Raw genomic sequence first — 16,096 nt, 5'->3', positions numbered from 1 at the left:
TTCAGCAGTTGCAGATCAGAACAACACAGTACCAGACATTTTGCCTAGAAAAACTGTAGGCATAATGAGAAAGTCATCTTGTCATTTAACATCCATAGCTGACACTCAATATTTTTTACCTCTTCCTTTTGACAGAAGTTCTGTTTCTTATAAAGAAGTTTCTCAAGGTAAATTTTGAAAGTTATTTTTACAATATACGTAAGTGTATACAGTTTTATCGTTCTCTTATAGGATGTGGTAGTCAACTATAAGGGTTGTCTGAAAAAATAATTAAAGATTGTTAAATTATGTACCATTCCCTGGGCTATGCAGGTCCCTTAACCACAATTTCATGGACTGGTCAAGCTATTTTGAAATTATAGACATCCACTGTGACAGTAATATCACAGCTGTGAACCTGCATTTGAGGGAGACTGCCCAGATATGAGTTGTATACTGAAAACAAGCCCATTATAAAGCAGATGGAGTGGTCTTACAAATCTCTCAGTTTATCTGTATGTTGTTAGATGTAATGTGTGGCATGTGTCCTTTTTATGTAGAAAAATGCTTCTATATACATAGGTTGAGAAATTGTATAAATTATTACCTGTTTTGCATGAAAGATCATAGCTTGTGTGTAAATATTCGTGTCTGTTGCATGACTCTTAAGGGGTCCCAAAGATCTTACTCTGTGTCCCAAAACTATGTAAAATATATTATCACTTTTTAATATTAAGCAATAAGTTGGAATCTAAAGGTACTGAATTTCTTATTCTTGTAAGTACCAAACAATTGCTCCAGCACTTCAGAACCTAGCACGTGTTCCTTTTGTGCTTAGTTCAAGAAGCTGCTTATTTAAGTCTTCAAATGTGAAAAAGCAAACAAGAGGTGACTAATGAGATGTGATTTTTGTGCTTCTTTGGGCACAAGATAAAAAGTAAAATAGCTGTATCTTGTCTAAATAAAGAAAAACAGCTCACAGGATCATTCATAGCCTCATAGTATTTATTTCAAACTACTGTACTACTTTTAAGGAAATTTTTTAAGTTCCTACTATTGCAGGTCTTACCCTGGCACTGGTTAGATTACAGCATTCTAAATATAAAAAATTACATTAGCATGAAGAAATAGTTGGAAATGTGTTACAATTATTATTAAGATTTAATGTTTTCACAGACAATGATGAACATATGTATTAGATACCCAACTGGTACTGCTACATGCTAAGTCTAGTCTGTGTATGTTGGCATCTCGGGATATCAAACAGGAAACTGATGAAAGCTAACTGTTCTTATGTGTAATTTTGTGGCTTAGGCATAACTTCAATGGAGGTTTCATATTTTCAGTTAATGAAGAAAATATAGTAGACTTGCAGATTATAGTTAATACTCATTTCTGTTAAAAAAAATTCCTATTTTCATGATTTTGTTGTACTCTTGTAGAAAAAATGCTTTCCTGCAGTCTTGAAAGAAATGCGGTGCAAAAGGAGTGTATGAAAGTAAAGGCTATGGGAAGATCATTTAGCTCCTGTAAACTACCTGTGAAGAATTCTAACCCTACTGAAATGAGCAGCAAATACCTCCTTGAGACACAGCTGCAAAAAACCAGTGAAGATTCACGAGAACCGGACAGTGTCTGCCATAGCCAGAGTTTTTCACCTGCAATTACAGAGTCCTCAGTGGTAAAATATTTTATCTTTGACTGCTAACTAGAGAAACTGTTGCATAATCTACTTTCCCAGTTTAGCATAAGGCAACACACTATGTTGCTGAACCAGTTGAGAGAGAGTGATAGTTGTATAGTTACCATGAAATATTCTATCACTTTTCCCCATTCTCCTCCAGACCATCCCCCTGCTTTCCACAAAGCAGTCAAGAATACAGTTTTAATCAGAGGGTCATCACTGCCTACCATATTTCATATGCAGGAGATGAAGGTCTCTGTGCTTTTCACTTTATAGTGTCAGTCTTCTGTTGATGTTCAAAAAAAGCAAAAGAAAGAACAAACTATTCTCAGACAAAGACAAAAAAAAAGATGTGTTGAGAGAAAAGGCAGCTTTTCTGATGTTTGTATCAAGGTCACTTCACACCTCGATTGAATGCCAAAAATTGTAGATACTCTTATCTAACATCAATTATTCAAATATTCTTTTGCTGAAAATAAAACTGAAAGCAAAAAAAATCACAGGTTGAGACATTAGATTTGGAGTCATTATTAAACAGTATTGCTTTAGTTGATGCACACAAAGATAAGTGAAAACAAACGAAGAAAAACTGCTTTTCACGTCCACAGTCAATCACTGGAAAAATAGACTCAAATTCTCACACTAGCAATGGAAGTTTATAGGATTTTAAAGCTTATATTATCCTTATGAATATCTATTATACCAGGCTATCAGAATCATCCCACGTTTTATGAAATGAGCATTTTAGTAATATAAACTTGCAAGGACAATTTATGAAGTTTCCTGTTTGTAATATCTTTGTGTTTTATTCAAGTTACAGGTTATAGCCAAAAGACAGAATTCTGTTTCTACACAGTACTGGGGACTTGAAGGTTTCTTTGTTGTGGGTGCATCCCCTAAACAAGGGGTGCTTGAAGCACGTTCTTCACTGTGTGCTGACTCTAGCCCTATGGATAGTACTGACCTGTTTCCAGGTATTGGCATATGAATAAAATCCTCAAAGAATATACATATTTATCACTGTTGCTGTAAGACATCCTTCTCTTCATGTAACTTAGATCTAGCTTACATTTAGAAGTCACTTCAGGGTAACAGACATGCTAACACACACAACTGGTGCTGTGGAAGGATAAAATAAACTCGGTACCTTGAGATATTTTACATCAATATAACGCCATAGATTTATGTGCTGCTTTATGTCCCCTGAGAATTTGGTTCCAGTAGGAATTCTTGCTTTTTTTTGTGTGCATAAAGTACATCACAAAAAAATAAAGCTGTTATGCCTTTGTTTTTAGTGGTGTATTCAAAAAAAGTGAAAATTTTGATGAACATTAGTTTGATGTATATCACTTGAATTTAATTTTGATAGTGTGTTATAGATGATTGTTTTTTACATTGTGTAGAAAACTTGTTGCATGACTTCTTTAAATCACGCACACATTAAATGCGGCAAATATAGTAACAGTAAATGCATATTAACACAAAGCCTGCAAATAATTTCTTCTATTAATTTTTAATTTCAGGAAATGGAAAGTGGGTTACTGAAAGGAGCTTAAGTGAATATGCTGATGACTCTGTCTTAGAAAGTCACCTGAATAGATCTTCAAGTGCTTTGGAAACTCAAGGTAGAATTTCTCCCCTAACGGTAGCGTGGAGGTCACACCCAGGTAAGGATGGCAACAGCTTTGAGGTCCTACTGAAACAGGTTAATTTCTCTTATGTAGAAAGTAGAAGCACTCTCTTGTGATTATTCGGTTGAATGTAGTTGTATTCTGCGTATACTGGCTTATATACTTGGCATTGTTTTTGTAAGAATGGGCTTCTGAGTTAAAAATGCTCTTTACAGCTGTCACTAATAATTCTTTTTATTATGCTTAGTTTCTGCTCCTGCCTCTACCCTATTACTCCACTCTTAGATGATGTATTACTGTGAGTTTTGCAGCATCTAGTACATGGTTTTGATCTAATAAAAGATTTCTTAATGGTACTGAAATAAGTTTTATTACATTAACTATCAGAAATAAGAATACAAGTAATGCATAACTGCACCTGTGCTTTTTAGTTACTTTTCTCAATTTCAACTGTCTCCATCTCAAGAAATGTAGCTTACATTATTTTTCTCATCTAAAACAACCAGTCTGGCATTTTAATCTTAAAAACACTATGTGCAGAAATTGAAACTGTCAATTTTGAGTCCCAGAAAATTATTTTAAAGTGTACATATTTCATTCATGTTGCTAAATTAAAAAAAAAAAAGGACAGAACCAAAGATTTAAGCTTTCTACACACATTCTCAGTCTCACCTCTCTCAAAATCTGTGCGATTATACAAAATATTTAAATCAAATATTTTTTTTCTGGAAGATACCCGTGAACTGTGAAGTGCTGCTTCCCAATAATTGTAACCTCTTTGTTAACGTTTATTTTTCACAATCTTAAGAAAAATTGATAATCTGTTCAGATAAATTCATAATTGCAACTAAAATTAATGTCATTAATGAGCTAAGATAAAATTCTCTTTATGCCTGAAATCTTCAATTATTAAAAGTTGTGACTTTCTCTGTTACTTCAGGGAATGATTGTAGAAGACCTCGATCCACAAATACGCTACGCCGTAAACTGACTGGGAACTATCCAACAAACGCTCAGCCAAGACCAAAGAGTCCTCCTATGCGTACATTGAGAGTTAATGCTGAGATATCAGAACACAAGAGCCTTGATGTAACTGAACAAGATGAGTATCTTTGGGAACATATTGCTGCCCAGGAAACCCTGCTTACCCTGGAAAAAGAGTTACTAAGTTATACAGGTAAGTGGCAATACTGCTTTTTTTTCCCTCATGTTTACAAGTAACATAAATGAAATAGCTACTTGTTTTCATCACCTTCTCAGATCTAACTGATTTTGATGCAAAAATGTGCTAAACTATTTGATGTTTAAGACATCTGTGGTTGAACAGTGATTTATTTTCATTCAATCATACGTAAACCTACCCGTTATTTAGTAGAAACAAACTGTTTCACACAACTTTCTAAAGTTTTTGTCCCTTGCATTTTTGTTGCAGAAGTCTGCAGGGTGTGCTAGGTACTATGTCAGATCATGAATTTCATTTAAATAAGTATCCTTTTTTTTGGATATTTAATAATGAACACTCCAGATGTTGGTAGAAGCTACATGTAATTTGATGGAAGGGCAGCAAGAAGTGGAAAAGATGGACAGAAAATTTTGTAATCTATCCTGGTGAGAACTGTCAATAATAAGGCATAATAGACATAGTATTACCTTTAGTTTTGAGTTTGACTCAGTCTCCTTTCCTCTGTCTCTTTAAGCCCATATCCTCATTTTCTGGGAGGAGTGGGGGTGGCAAGTGGGCCGTTTGGTTGTGGTTGAACAGAATAAGTGAGTTCTGGTTTTGTTCTTTGAATACTGGAAAAAAATGATTGGATGCTTCTGTTCCATCTTAATGAGAAGATAGACCAAGTGTCTGAGAGATTGTGTGCCATAAGCAGCCTTGTTAGATGACATCCCTTAGGCTGTAACACGGTCCCTCCCTTCTGAGTTGCTATGGTACTTTTATGTTGGCAGGTCCTGCCTATGATGCATCTTCAGTAAACAAAAGTAGCCCGGATTCCAGAGTGTTCTGTCTTTTAAAATATTCATCGCTTAAGTTATGCTGTATTTTTTCAAACAGGCCTTCTCTGAGGCTTCCTAATACTACATTTCAGGACGGCTGTCTCTCCTTTTCTGATATGTACTCATCAGAACCTCTGTGTTTGGAAGCTCTTGTTAATGCTTGAAGAACATCTGAGTATGCTCAGATGAGAATAGGGAGGGAAATCATTGTTAAACTGTCCCATTCTTTCTCTACCTTTTCATGTGACTTCCTTGAAATTCTTTTCACTTATTTAGAAGTTCATAGCAAAGACCTATGGCTAACAGGGAAAATAGTAACGTGTTGTAGCATGTGTGTTGTAGAAGAACCATAGACTGTGACCACCATCGGTAATCTTTTTGGATCGGTGCATGTGGGATATATAATGTTAGTCCATTTTAAATATGTACTACCATAAGTCAGCTACCTGAGTTCTACATTTGCGACTGTATTTTGAGGTCACATAGGTATTAGTGGGCCCTACATGTAAGATTTCTTGTTGTATTGGCATAAATGTCTTAGAAGCAAATCCTCTCCATTACTTCTAATGATACAGGTACCATATAATAAAAAGTCATAATTTATTTCAGGGCTTTTTGTGACATCTTTCATCAGCTAGAGTAATTTTGAGACTTTTAATGGCAATTTTTTGCTGATACTATGAAATTCTTTAAAACTTAGTGTAGATACTGCATTCTTTTTTGTTTATATTTGTTCCTGAAATGACCTAAAATATTTCAGATCCTGAAAAACGTTACAGCTTAACGTCTGAAGATGTAACTTCCTCCAGCAGACACTCAGAGAGGATATGTGGAAATACTACAGATTTCCGTGAAAACCTGGAGCTAAAAGTCCACAGCAGAGTTGATACTCTCAGGTAAGTTAAACTTTCTCAGTATGTTTTTATGATATTATAAAATGTTCAATATGCCAAACATCTTGCCAGCACTGAAATAAAAACAGTCTTGGCTTTCTGATTGTACTTTACATGCCGAGTACAAATGTCAGCATGGCCTCTTTTGTATCTTGATGTTCTCAGCCAGTACTTTCAGGCAGATCAGATTAAGAAATAAGTGATATATTTTGTTGTTGAGAAACCGAACTATAGATTTTTGAGGTTATTTTTTTTTAAACATATTAGCTTTTGTTAATATATAGCACTGATATTTATAAAGTACCTCTATTACAAGTCACTCAAGTTCTTTGGTTGTATGTACCTTTATAAAGAGCAGTTGTGAACACAGATGAGCCAGTAACATTTAACTCGCCGTACTGTGCGATGTATCTGTTCCATTGCTGTGGGGCCTAAGGAGATGGCTCAAAAGAAGGAAGGTCCCTAAAGTTTTTCTGTCATTGGTTTCTTACTTTGATCTTGTAACTAGTAAGGGTAAGTGAGATGCTATGGGGTTAACTATGTGCTATGTGAATATAGCTGATTCAGAAATTTGTGGTTTTGGTTGGGTGTTTTGTGGGGTTTTTTTTGAGTTGCGAGGGTGGGGGTGTTTGTTAGTTGTTTGTTTTTTTTTAATGTTCATAATATTGAAATTGCAGGTCAAGTAGAAAAGTAAACAATGCTTGCAAATACTGCAAATAAGTATAAATGAGCCCCACTTTCATTGCTTAATTGTTCTAGGATGTGAGATTTCTCTATTAAGGCACAGTAGTGACAATGTTATTTACTTCCCACTTGTTTAAGAAGTGGAAAAGTATGTGACAGAAACTGAGGGGGAAAAAAGGACATAATAGCTTGTAATGTATACATACTTACAGGATATACAGTAAAAGCTATTTTCATGCTTTTTAATTCTACATATGTGAACATGCGTCACTAAGACTTGAACTAGAGTAGCTTGAGGAATTTGAGCTGCTGAAAATCACTGTGGTGTGTTTCTTTTAAGGGGCTGGAATGAAAGCCAAATGGAGGATGATGAAGAAATTCTGGAGGATAAGCGACAGGTCCTTGCATTACAGTGAACAGACAAAGAACTTAACGCAATTTCTATCTGTGTATAATACAAAACCAAGAAGCACACAAAGAGGTGTCTTGAGTGCTGCTCAAGATATTATTTATTAAGGATTATTCTGTAAAACTGTCAATTAAAATTCCTACAAATACCTTGATTTTGGCTTTTTTGTTAGTATGAAAAAGTAACAGAATAAAAGAAAACTGGTTTTGTGCTATGATTTCTTAGGTTTTTTTGTATTCTTTAATTTTTAATCAGTATAAGTTTTGTTGCCTGCAGATTAAATTTTTTGTCTTCAAATGCAGTTTTACGATGCCAAGCTGACAGGTAAGGTACAAGAGTGTATTAATGGAGTGTTCTTAAATTGGGAGTTTCAATATGGCTGAGTTTATACAGTGAGATGCATAGTAAGAAGCGTAATAGGTCTACTATACTTTACTCCTGATTCACATTACCACGAAGGGACTTCCACTTTGCAGAATAGAAATTAATTGTTTTACACAGCAGCGTGCTTCAGCTTTCTTAAAGGTTTGTGGGGTTTTTTTGTTGGTGTGATTTTTTTTGTGGGTGTGGTTTTTTTTTCCTTCATCATGTTCTATTTGAATGTGGTGGACACTATTTTCTGGTTTTTATTAGTTTTTCTTCACTGTGGTTTTCAAGATGCATTTCAAAGCATCTTAAAACTTACCCCTCCCCCCTTTTTTTCCCCCCCCCCCCCCCCCCCCCCCCGGTTAGATTTTAAAAAGTGTAACTATTAAATTTCAATGACAAAGGTTTTGGTCTCATTGTTGGGAAATTTTGAAAGCAGAATTAATTACAAGTTTTGGTCTGACGAGCATTACCCATTTGTGAGTAAATCACCTGACAAGACTAAAATGAATGGTAATTGTTATACACAGAAAACATAAAAATAGAAACTTTAGATTCTGATTTACATCTTCCACCTGTGTTCCACAGCTCTGTCATAACTGCTTTAAATGAGGAGTTAATAGACAATGAAGTCTGAAAAGCAACGCTGTACATACCTTTGACCAAGGTGTTATCCATTTTAAATTTAATGACAGGGTTATATGTCTACTTCAGTCATTTTTCATCACCGCAGAAGTGATCAGTAAGTTATAAAACTTCATGTCAGATGCTTTTTAATAAAGGTCATGATTTCCATCACTAGTGTGCTTAATTAGTAAATGTAAATGGTTTTAAGAAACGAATTTTGTTTGTAGCCTCAAATGTTTAAAGACGTCTTTGAGTGCTCATCTTGAAAAGCTGTGATTCTGTGTTCAGAGGTGGCAAATGACCTTCATGAGTGTATCAGTGGAAACGTCCTAATGTTCTGAGAATTGAACATACGCTTCTTTGTATACCTCCCGCGCCACAGAACATAGGTAATATGTACTTGTTGTCTGTCCCTCCTTCAATTATGCACTAATATTGGACAACATAGACAGTAATCTCTTCAATAACTACTTTTACAGGAAAAAAGTAACCTTCAGTAACCTAATCCATAAACTGTAGCTGTCGGGCTGAACAGACCATTGGTTTGATTTCCTGCCTCATTTCTTGTCTTTAAGGTGAGGGCATATTTTCCACTTCAGTTTTCTTTATAGAGTTCACCATATATTGATGTTTCACTACAGTAGTTCATTGCCAGAAATTCTAAGAATAAAATCAGAAAGCAGGAGTTCTATTTTGTAGATGAGGGCCAATGCTTTTCTCTCATGATTGTAACCTTTCCTTTCCTTCTGAGTTACTTTTCCAAATATTCCTACTACACTCATTTCCCATGCGCAGGCTGACTGCTTCCATGCTGTTCCCTGCCCTTTTTAAGTAGAAAACCAACGAAGCAGGTGCTACTGTAGTGTGTGCCTAGAGCCCTCAACAGTCAGGGTAATCCTTTGTGTTTGTGCTTGTCGGAGATAACTAGAAAGTCACTGACTGTTTTCAGCGTCTGATTTTATCAGTTTTCCCTTTTCTTGAAAGAAAAAAATGCTTGTTATACTTTCAACAAACTTTTAGACTAAAAATAAGCTTACTTCAGTGTATTAGTAATCTCTTTGGTTAGTTAGTGATGATTTAAATGCATCTCAGTTTTGAATTCCTAGTGAGGATGTCTTGTGTGGAATTTTCTCTCTTCAAGAGGTAGTGGTGGAACTGATATCCGAACTAGAAGACCAGAAAGAGCATCTGAACTGACGTAGTTTTGTGACATTTATTGCTTGTTTTTCTGTTGCAAATAGAGCAAATCTAGCATTTAAACCTTGCTGCTTATGATTATAGATGTGGCTTAATATACTTCTCTGATTTTTGCCGTGATACAAGTACAATGTGCAAATAGTTAAGTTCGGGAGTTTTTTTTTTCTGTTTCCTTCTGTGCCTGTTGGAGGGATGGCTAGAGCTAAACCCAAGTGTGAATGAAGGGTTTTGCACAGAAAATAATATTTTCTGTCCAATTGGAGAAAGAGAGAAGAGGGGGAAAGGTGAAAGACCATTTGATTTATTTATTTATTTACCTTCTCTGGTGAGTCTACATTTCTTTTTGTGTACATTAACTTTTGGTAACCTGATTTGCAAAACAAAGCCAATGAACTAACTTGGCCATTGATTTGGATTTTGAGAGAGGATGTCACATTCATTATAAAAGTATTCAGGGACTGATGTGGACACACCTGCTTTTCAGCAGTCTGGCAGACTATGGGTCTGTCTTTTGTTTTAGCTGTTTTGAATGTGGCCATTTTCAGCTTTCCAGCAAGTCTCAGTATAATACATGTCAATGGAAAAGACTGCTTGGTGGGCAAGTGGGCTTACTGGTTTTGGTGGTTCTAGAAGAGTACAAGAATGGGTGAACCTGGCAAGGATTGCAGTGGATTAGTAGAGAGGTTTTAAGGCCTTCTTTGTTATCTTGTGAGAAAATGTTTCCTTTCTGTCATTTCAACTGAAGAAAATACATGAGGCATTGTTTTTGTGTGTGGTGTTTAAATATTTGGTATCCCAACTGCTGTGGTTTAGGGCTCTTGGCTGGTTTTCTTCCCATGATTTTTCCGTTAAGAGTTTAATGTGAGACCTCGGAAAAATTTGACTCCACCACTTGTCTGCTTAGAGACTTGTTACAAACATGCTAAGTGCCAGGGAATGGAATAATTTGGGAAGGATGGAAAACTAGGAAATCTTTTCTATCCATTGTCAAGCTTTATGACCTGTAGCAAGAGCAATGTACTTGTGTATTTTACATATCAGAGTGCTACTGATCTATGCAGGATTAGCATGTGGCAGTAATCAGATGTTTCTGGGTGCTCAGAGCAATGTTTGTGCTTCACAGGGATCATCTGCCCATTTCTTATGGGGACACTCTACCTGTGTATTAACAATTTGAAATGTACTAGCCCTAGTTCATTACAGAAATCTTTCCTACCAGCCAGTATTTCTTTTTTTTCTTATACCCCAAACTGATGACACATCAAGTGGAGCTTCTATCAAAAAAGAGTCCATCAGGACTCCTGCCTCATACTTGCCAGTGGACCTGCCAGATTGCCTGGCACCTGTGGATGACTTCTAGAGGTAAATCTAGCTGGTAGCAAGTTGCCAAATATTTTAAAATCAGTTTCTGTATCTTGTTTTAAATATTGATTCTTCCTTCACCTTGCCAGGAGAGAAATATGTGGCATAGTGATAAAGGAATCATGTGAAATTTGTGTTATTCTGAAGTGCTATAATTCCAAGACTTGTGTTCCCCTTGTATTTCACCAGGTATCTTAGTGCATTTCAGGGAAGGTCATGGAATTGCTGGTAAGGTGGCATCAGACTGACACTATCCATCCTGGGTACTGTGCTGTTGTGCCAGGTTCTGCCATGCATCTATGTAGTTGCTTCATATGGAACAGTCATGTTGCCATGACCATTAATGAGCAAATTTACAGTGTAAAAATAATGTGCCTCAGTCTCGAAGTCCAGACAAACTCAACAGCTGTCAACTTCAGTTGAGTGCTTATTTCTAAAGCACTTACCTGGGAGTCCCTGAAATACTTTGACTGCCGTTTGCCTGATAATGTCTAACTGTATGTCTGGGGTTTTTTTAATATAAAGTGGCAGTCATCCAAGTAGTCAAGTTGTTGAAACCATGTGAAGTGCCATTTACTTCTGCTAATGTAGTTTGGCTGTACACACAAGAATATGTTAAGACTGGAAAGTGAGAATTGAGATTTTCTTGTTCATGTGTCATTTCAACGAGTTCTGGCAGTGAATGAATTACATTGGAAACACTGTTTGTGTTTGTGACACTACTTGTGCAGGTACTGTAAAGGCCTCTGGTGCATACTCTTTCCTGTAACAGAGCAGAGCTTGGTTTTGCTGTTTGATTCTAACCTTTAAGAGACTTTAAGATGCTGCCATTTGCTGCCTCTCATTTATAAAAATTAAGGATTGTTCTTTTGTCCATCATAATATGGCTAATGTGCATCTCATTCAATTATCAGAGACACATAAAACCAATTAGTTTTAATTTATCCAGACCTTTTAGATCAGAAAAAAATATATCTGTCTCTTTCATTTGAAAAATGAATTCTGCAAATTGCAAGCCATCAACACAAGGGCATTTCTAAATTATTTTGGTTGAGAGAAGTGTTCCATGACTTCCTATTTAATTAGGATTAATTAGGTTGTTGAATATGCTTATGCTTTTTTTGTAAGGGAGGGAAACATGATCATCTACTTTATATTAATATTACAGATCAGGTAACAAGCATAAGAAATGGAAGCTTCAAGAAAAACCAAACTAATTTTCCATACATTGAGAGATGTAAAGACTCTCAAAAAATAAAATCTATCTTTGATTTCAGTTAAACAAAGGGATTTCAACTGCCAATTTCCAAAGGAATTAGAAGGGAAATGTTCAGGAACAAATATTCAGCAGTGGCTTTGTTTTACTTCAGTTAAAAATGGCACTGGCACAGGCTTTTTGAGAAGCAGAGGTCAGGTTTTGGAGTCTGTATAAGCAGGTCATTTCAGGTTCACTTCTGAATAGTAGCTGATAAGGAAGGCAAAGTTTGCAGTGGCAAGTGTGAAAGCTTGGTAGATTAGAACTAGATTCTGTATACTAGTTTAACTAAAAAGTAAAAAACCAAACCAAAACAACCAAAAAAACCCGACAAAAAAAACCAAAAATCAAAACCAAAACCCCAATGAACACCCCTCAGCAAATCCTTGAGTTTGGCCCCATGTGTACATAAACCATTTCTCTGAACCTAATACAGCAAAAACTACCTAACATGAATATCTTGAAGAATACAAATATCATTTTTGAGTGGTTTCGTTTTGTCATTTGTTGGGTTTTTTTGTTGTGTTTGAGGTTTTCTGGCAGTGTTTCAGTTATGGTAATTCTGCCTTTTTTTCTAAACATTATTTTGGAGGAAGAAATAGCAAAACTCCATCAGTTTATTTTCTTTGCTGGGTGTGAGTCTTCCATATGTTACATTTACTATAGATTTGTCTATACAAGATTGAAAATTTCTGGCTAAAGAAATTCCTTATTCCCTTGGGAGAGGCTTTCCATGATTTTCTGCTGTAGTGAGTTTTTCTGTACCATAAAATAATGGCAGTGGATGCAGCAACTGTTAGCAAAGCAGTTGCACAGAGATGTAGAGGTGATCTTTGTGAACTGGGAATTATGCTTGGATCTACTGAATATTCTATTTTGAGGGGAGAAAGAAAGAGGGCAAATCATTTCTTCAGTTGTGTTGCTGGGACAGGTTCAGTTTCTCGACTGCACAGAAGACTAACAATGACTATACTTTAAAGGAGGGTGCTTGTCTAGTTTGGAAGCTGTTGCAAGTGTAGGATCACCTTTGCTAGAGGCTGTGGACAGCATCAGTCCAAGCATTTGTTGAGGGAGAGGTATTTATAGTTGTTAAATAGTTCTTTGAGCCTAAACCTCTGTTCTATGTACTGATGTATTTCTCTGCAGAAACTATTTCCTTGCTTTGCTGCTATGCTCCTTGTAGCTCTATGCTTACACTTCCCACTGCAAGGTGAAATTATAAGGGAACTTCTCTGAGCAGATGTGTCTCAGAAGCACAAGAGACTCCTTCTATTGTATGGGAGACCAAGACCACAGTGCCTAGAAGGAAATGGTCCCTGAGCCTGTGTCTGTCTGTGGCACTGTGACCTGGAGATGGTACGGACTCACTGTTCAGGCTCAGAGAGCCCATCTGTGGTAGTCTCCAATCTTGTTATAAATATAGTGGCCCATCATGTGGTGCACACAAACTGTGTCTACGAATGCTGTTTCTGCACCAGAGCAGTCACAAAGCATTTTATTTTTTTACTTCAAGTTTGAATAATTTCTACAGGGAATCATGAAGGAAAGTTAATTGAATGTGGCTCTGTTTGAAAAATGTGAACACTTTTGTTAATGTACTATGAATATATAGTCCTGAAAGAATAATACACAGTTGCATCATTTCTGTCTGGCGACTGTAGCTTGCCAAATACATATATACTTTCTCTACTACTATATTTCATTTTCCTATTTACTATATTACATTAGAATTATTATTAAATTATCAATTAGAGCCATCATGCGTTGCTTAAAACACAGCTACTGTTCTTGGCATTATTTGCATTTAGCTGTTAAAGTGCTGTAAAAATAGTTTTTCCAATCACAATTAGAACACCAGCTACTCAACAGAAAGAACACAGAGCTTTCTTTAAACATCCCAGAAACTTTTGAGGCAAAGAATTACCATATCTGTCCCCTTTAATTCCAGTCATTAAGCTTTCACAAATTATTTCTCTTGGCTAAGCTGTTCTTACACCATTATTTGTTTGGGCTTTTTTTCTTTCTTTGCCCCCGCAATCGTTGGTGTATCTGTGAGAACAGTACCAAAACATGCTAATCAAGGTTAAAGCCTCATTCTGCTACACACCATTCTTTGTAGGTGAGGTGGCCTGTGCTTCACAAGAGTTGGACCTCAGAAGAACACAATTATGGCAACACTTTTTTGAACAGAAGGAGCTATAGTTATAGATACAACCTTTTCTCTCCCAGCCAGTCCTCTGTTTTTTCTTACTTTCTAATTTTTGCATTTTTAAAGGTGATTTTGAAAGCTTGTGTCCATTTAAAAGATGACAAGTTGGTTTTGTTGTATATTTTTTTTTGGAGAGGGCCAGAACAGAAGCAGAGATAAGAACTTTGATTAATTTTTACCACTATTGGTAAAAAGAAGAGAATATCCTGGCCTCCTTTTCAGCAGAGATTATGCAAATGGCTTAATTTTGGATGATGAAATCTTAAGAACATCCAAGGACATCCTATCTGTTCGTAATAAAATCTGTGGGAGTCTTGCCAGTGAAAGAGTACATAATGTTCTTAGTCACATTTTTGCTTTCACTGTTTAAATGACTTTGGAATCCATTTTATAAAATGTACTACATAATGCAGCAACTTTTTCCATCACTGTGAGGGACTCCACTGCCTCTCTTAGTTGCTGCGTACTGGCTTCACTGGCTTTCACCCTGGTCAGTCAACCTAAGGTATATCATTGCTTGGAAAGAGGAGCGTGGGTTGTCAGGAGCAGTACCGCTATGGACTGTTTGGTAAGAGGAGAGCTCCTGGAAATACTTTCCAAAGTCTGTCAACTGCTATGGACTCTCTCAAGTGTAGGAGACAGAGTTCAGGCTGATAAACTGCCTGACAAATATAGAGCTAAGGAAATCATTTTCCAAAAAATGTTTTAGTACAGAGAACTGCGTGCCCAGTGTGATCTGGTGACTGGCTTGACTTCTGCTGTAAGATTACCATTAAAACCTTTTTTAGATTATCCAATTTTTGAAAACCCCTGTCCCTCTTTTTTTATTTAAAGCTATGATATGACTTCTAAAATAATTCCCCAGACATGCCAGATTTCATCACTAATCGGTATTGTCATAGTAGGCACTAAGAGCGACAGTCAAAAAGTTGTCACATTCTGCTGTCTAAATTTCTTGTGTTAGCAGTGCTTGCAAATTAATGTGGAAGGAAATAAAATCTTTAGCTTGGTTGTAGGTAGATTAATGTTTCTCGTGCAGGAACCAGTAGTGTTTAATAAGAGCTTGGTTATAAATTAGTTTTTCCTCCTCGTGGTGTAGCTGAGTGGGAAAACTAGAACTGGGCATGAGCAATTTAAATGATGTTCATGCAGCTCTGTTTCCCTTTTTAAACTACTTGCTGTTGAATGCTTTGAAATTTCACGCTTTGTATGGGTTTGAGATGGGAATGGGAAAAAAAATGCTTTTCCATTTTGCTAGAGTACAGCACTAAACTTCAATTTCAATGTAGGTATTGAGCAACCTAATTAGATTTTTCACTTTTCAAGCTGGAAAGCTTCATAGCCAATATGGAAAGACATTGCTAAGTTAAATAGATTAGAATTTGCTCTGTATGTAGGAAATGCAGTATGGCTAGAGCCTGTAACCTGCTTTGTATGGAACATTTTTGCTGATTTACATTTTAACAGAAGTATTGAAGCAAGGTGTTTTCTACTGTCTGTTTAAGAACTGGTCACATCATTAAACTCTTAAGTAGACTGAAGGTTTAAGACCTGGTTCAACCTTGACATTGTTCGTCAGGCCAAAGTTAAGATAGAGTAACTAGGAAGAACGGTAAATAGCATTCACAGTTATGAATATTATTGTTGCTGTGTCAGCTTTAATTTTACTAGGAACTTTTAGGCCTTCTTGGCAAGAACCTATTTTAATGTAACATTTTTTAAATTAAGAACTTTAAATTGTCCTGGTGTTTTATAAACTGCTTAGAAGAATGAGATTACTGTTCTGAGGAGTTTGGAGT

At 36.2% G+C, this 16,096-nt stretch overlaps 1 protein-coding gene across 1 annotated transcript in view; it reads left to right on the top strand.

Moving 5' to 3' along the window:
* Positions 1 to 7,288, top strand: part of ZBBX (zinc finger, B-box domain containing) — a 21,014-nt gene extending 13,726 nt beyond the window's left edge. Inside the window, exons 13-19 of the mRNA XM_010186110.1 lie at positions 6 to 167; positions 1,422 to 1,660; positions 2,478 to 2,637; positions 3,187 to 3,330; positions 4,235 to 4,471; positions 6,056 to 6,191; positions 7,213 to 7,288. Coding sequence (XP_010184412.1) covers positions 6 to 167; positions 1,422 to 1,660; positions 2,478 to 2,637; positions 3,187 to 3,330; positions 4,235 to 4,471; positions 6,056 to 6,191; positions 7,213 to 7,288 — 1,154 coding nt within the window. The remainder of the gene's footprint in view (positions 1 to 5; positions 168 to 1,421; positions 1,661 to 2,477; positions 2,638 to 3,186; positions 3,331 to 4,234; positions 4,472 to 6,055; positions 6,192 to 7,212) is intronic.
* Positions 7,289 to 16,096: the final 8,808 nt, after the last annotated feature.

The sequence above is a fragment of the Mesitornis unicolor genome, unplaced genomic scaffold, assembly GCF_000695765.1.
Source record: "Mesitornis unicolor isolate BGI_N332 unplaced genomic scaffold, ASM69576v1 scaffold34866, whole genome shotgun sequence".
Taxonomy (NCBI): domain Eukaryota; kingdom Metazoa; phylum Chordata; class Aves; order Mesitornithiformes; family Mesitornithidae; genus Mesitornis; species Mesitornis unicolor.
The sequence above is the reverse complement of the archived record's forward strand: the minus strand, read 5'-3'. Positions and strand labels throughout refer to the sequence as shown.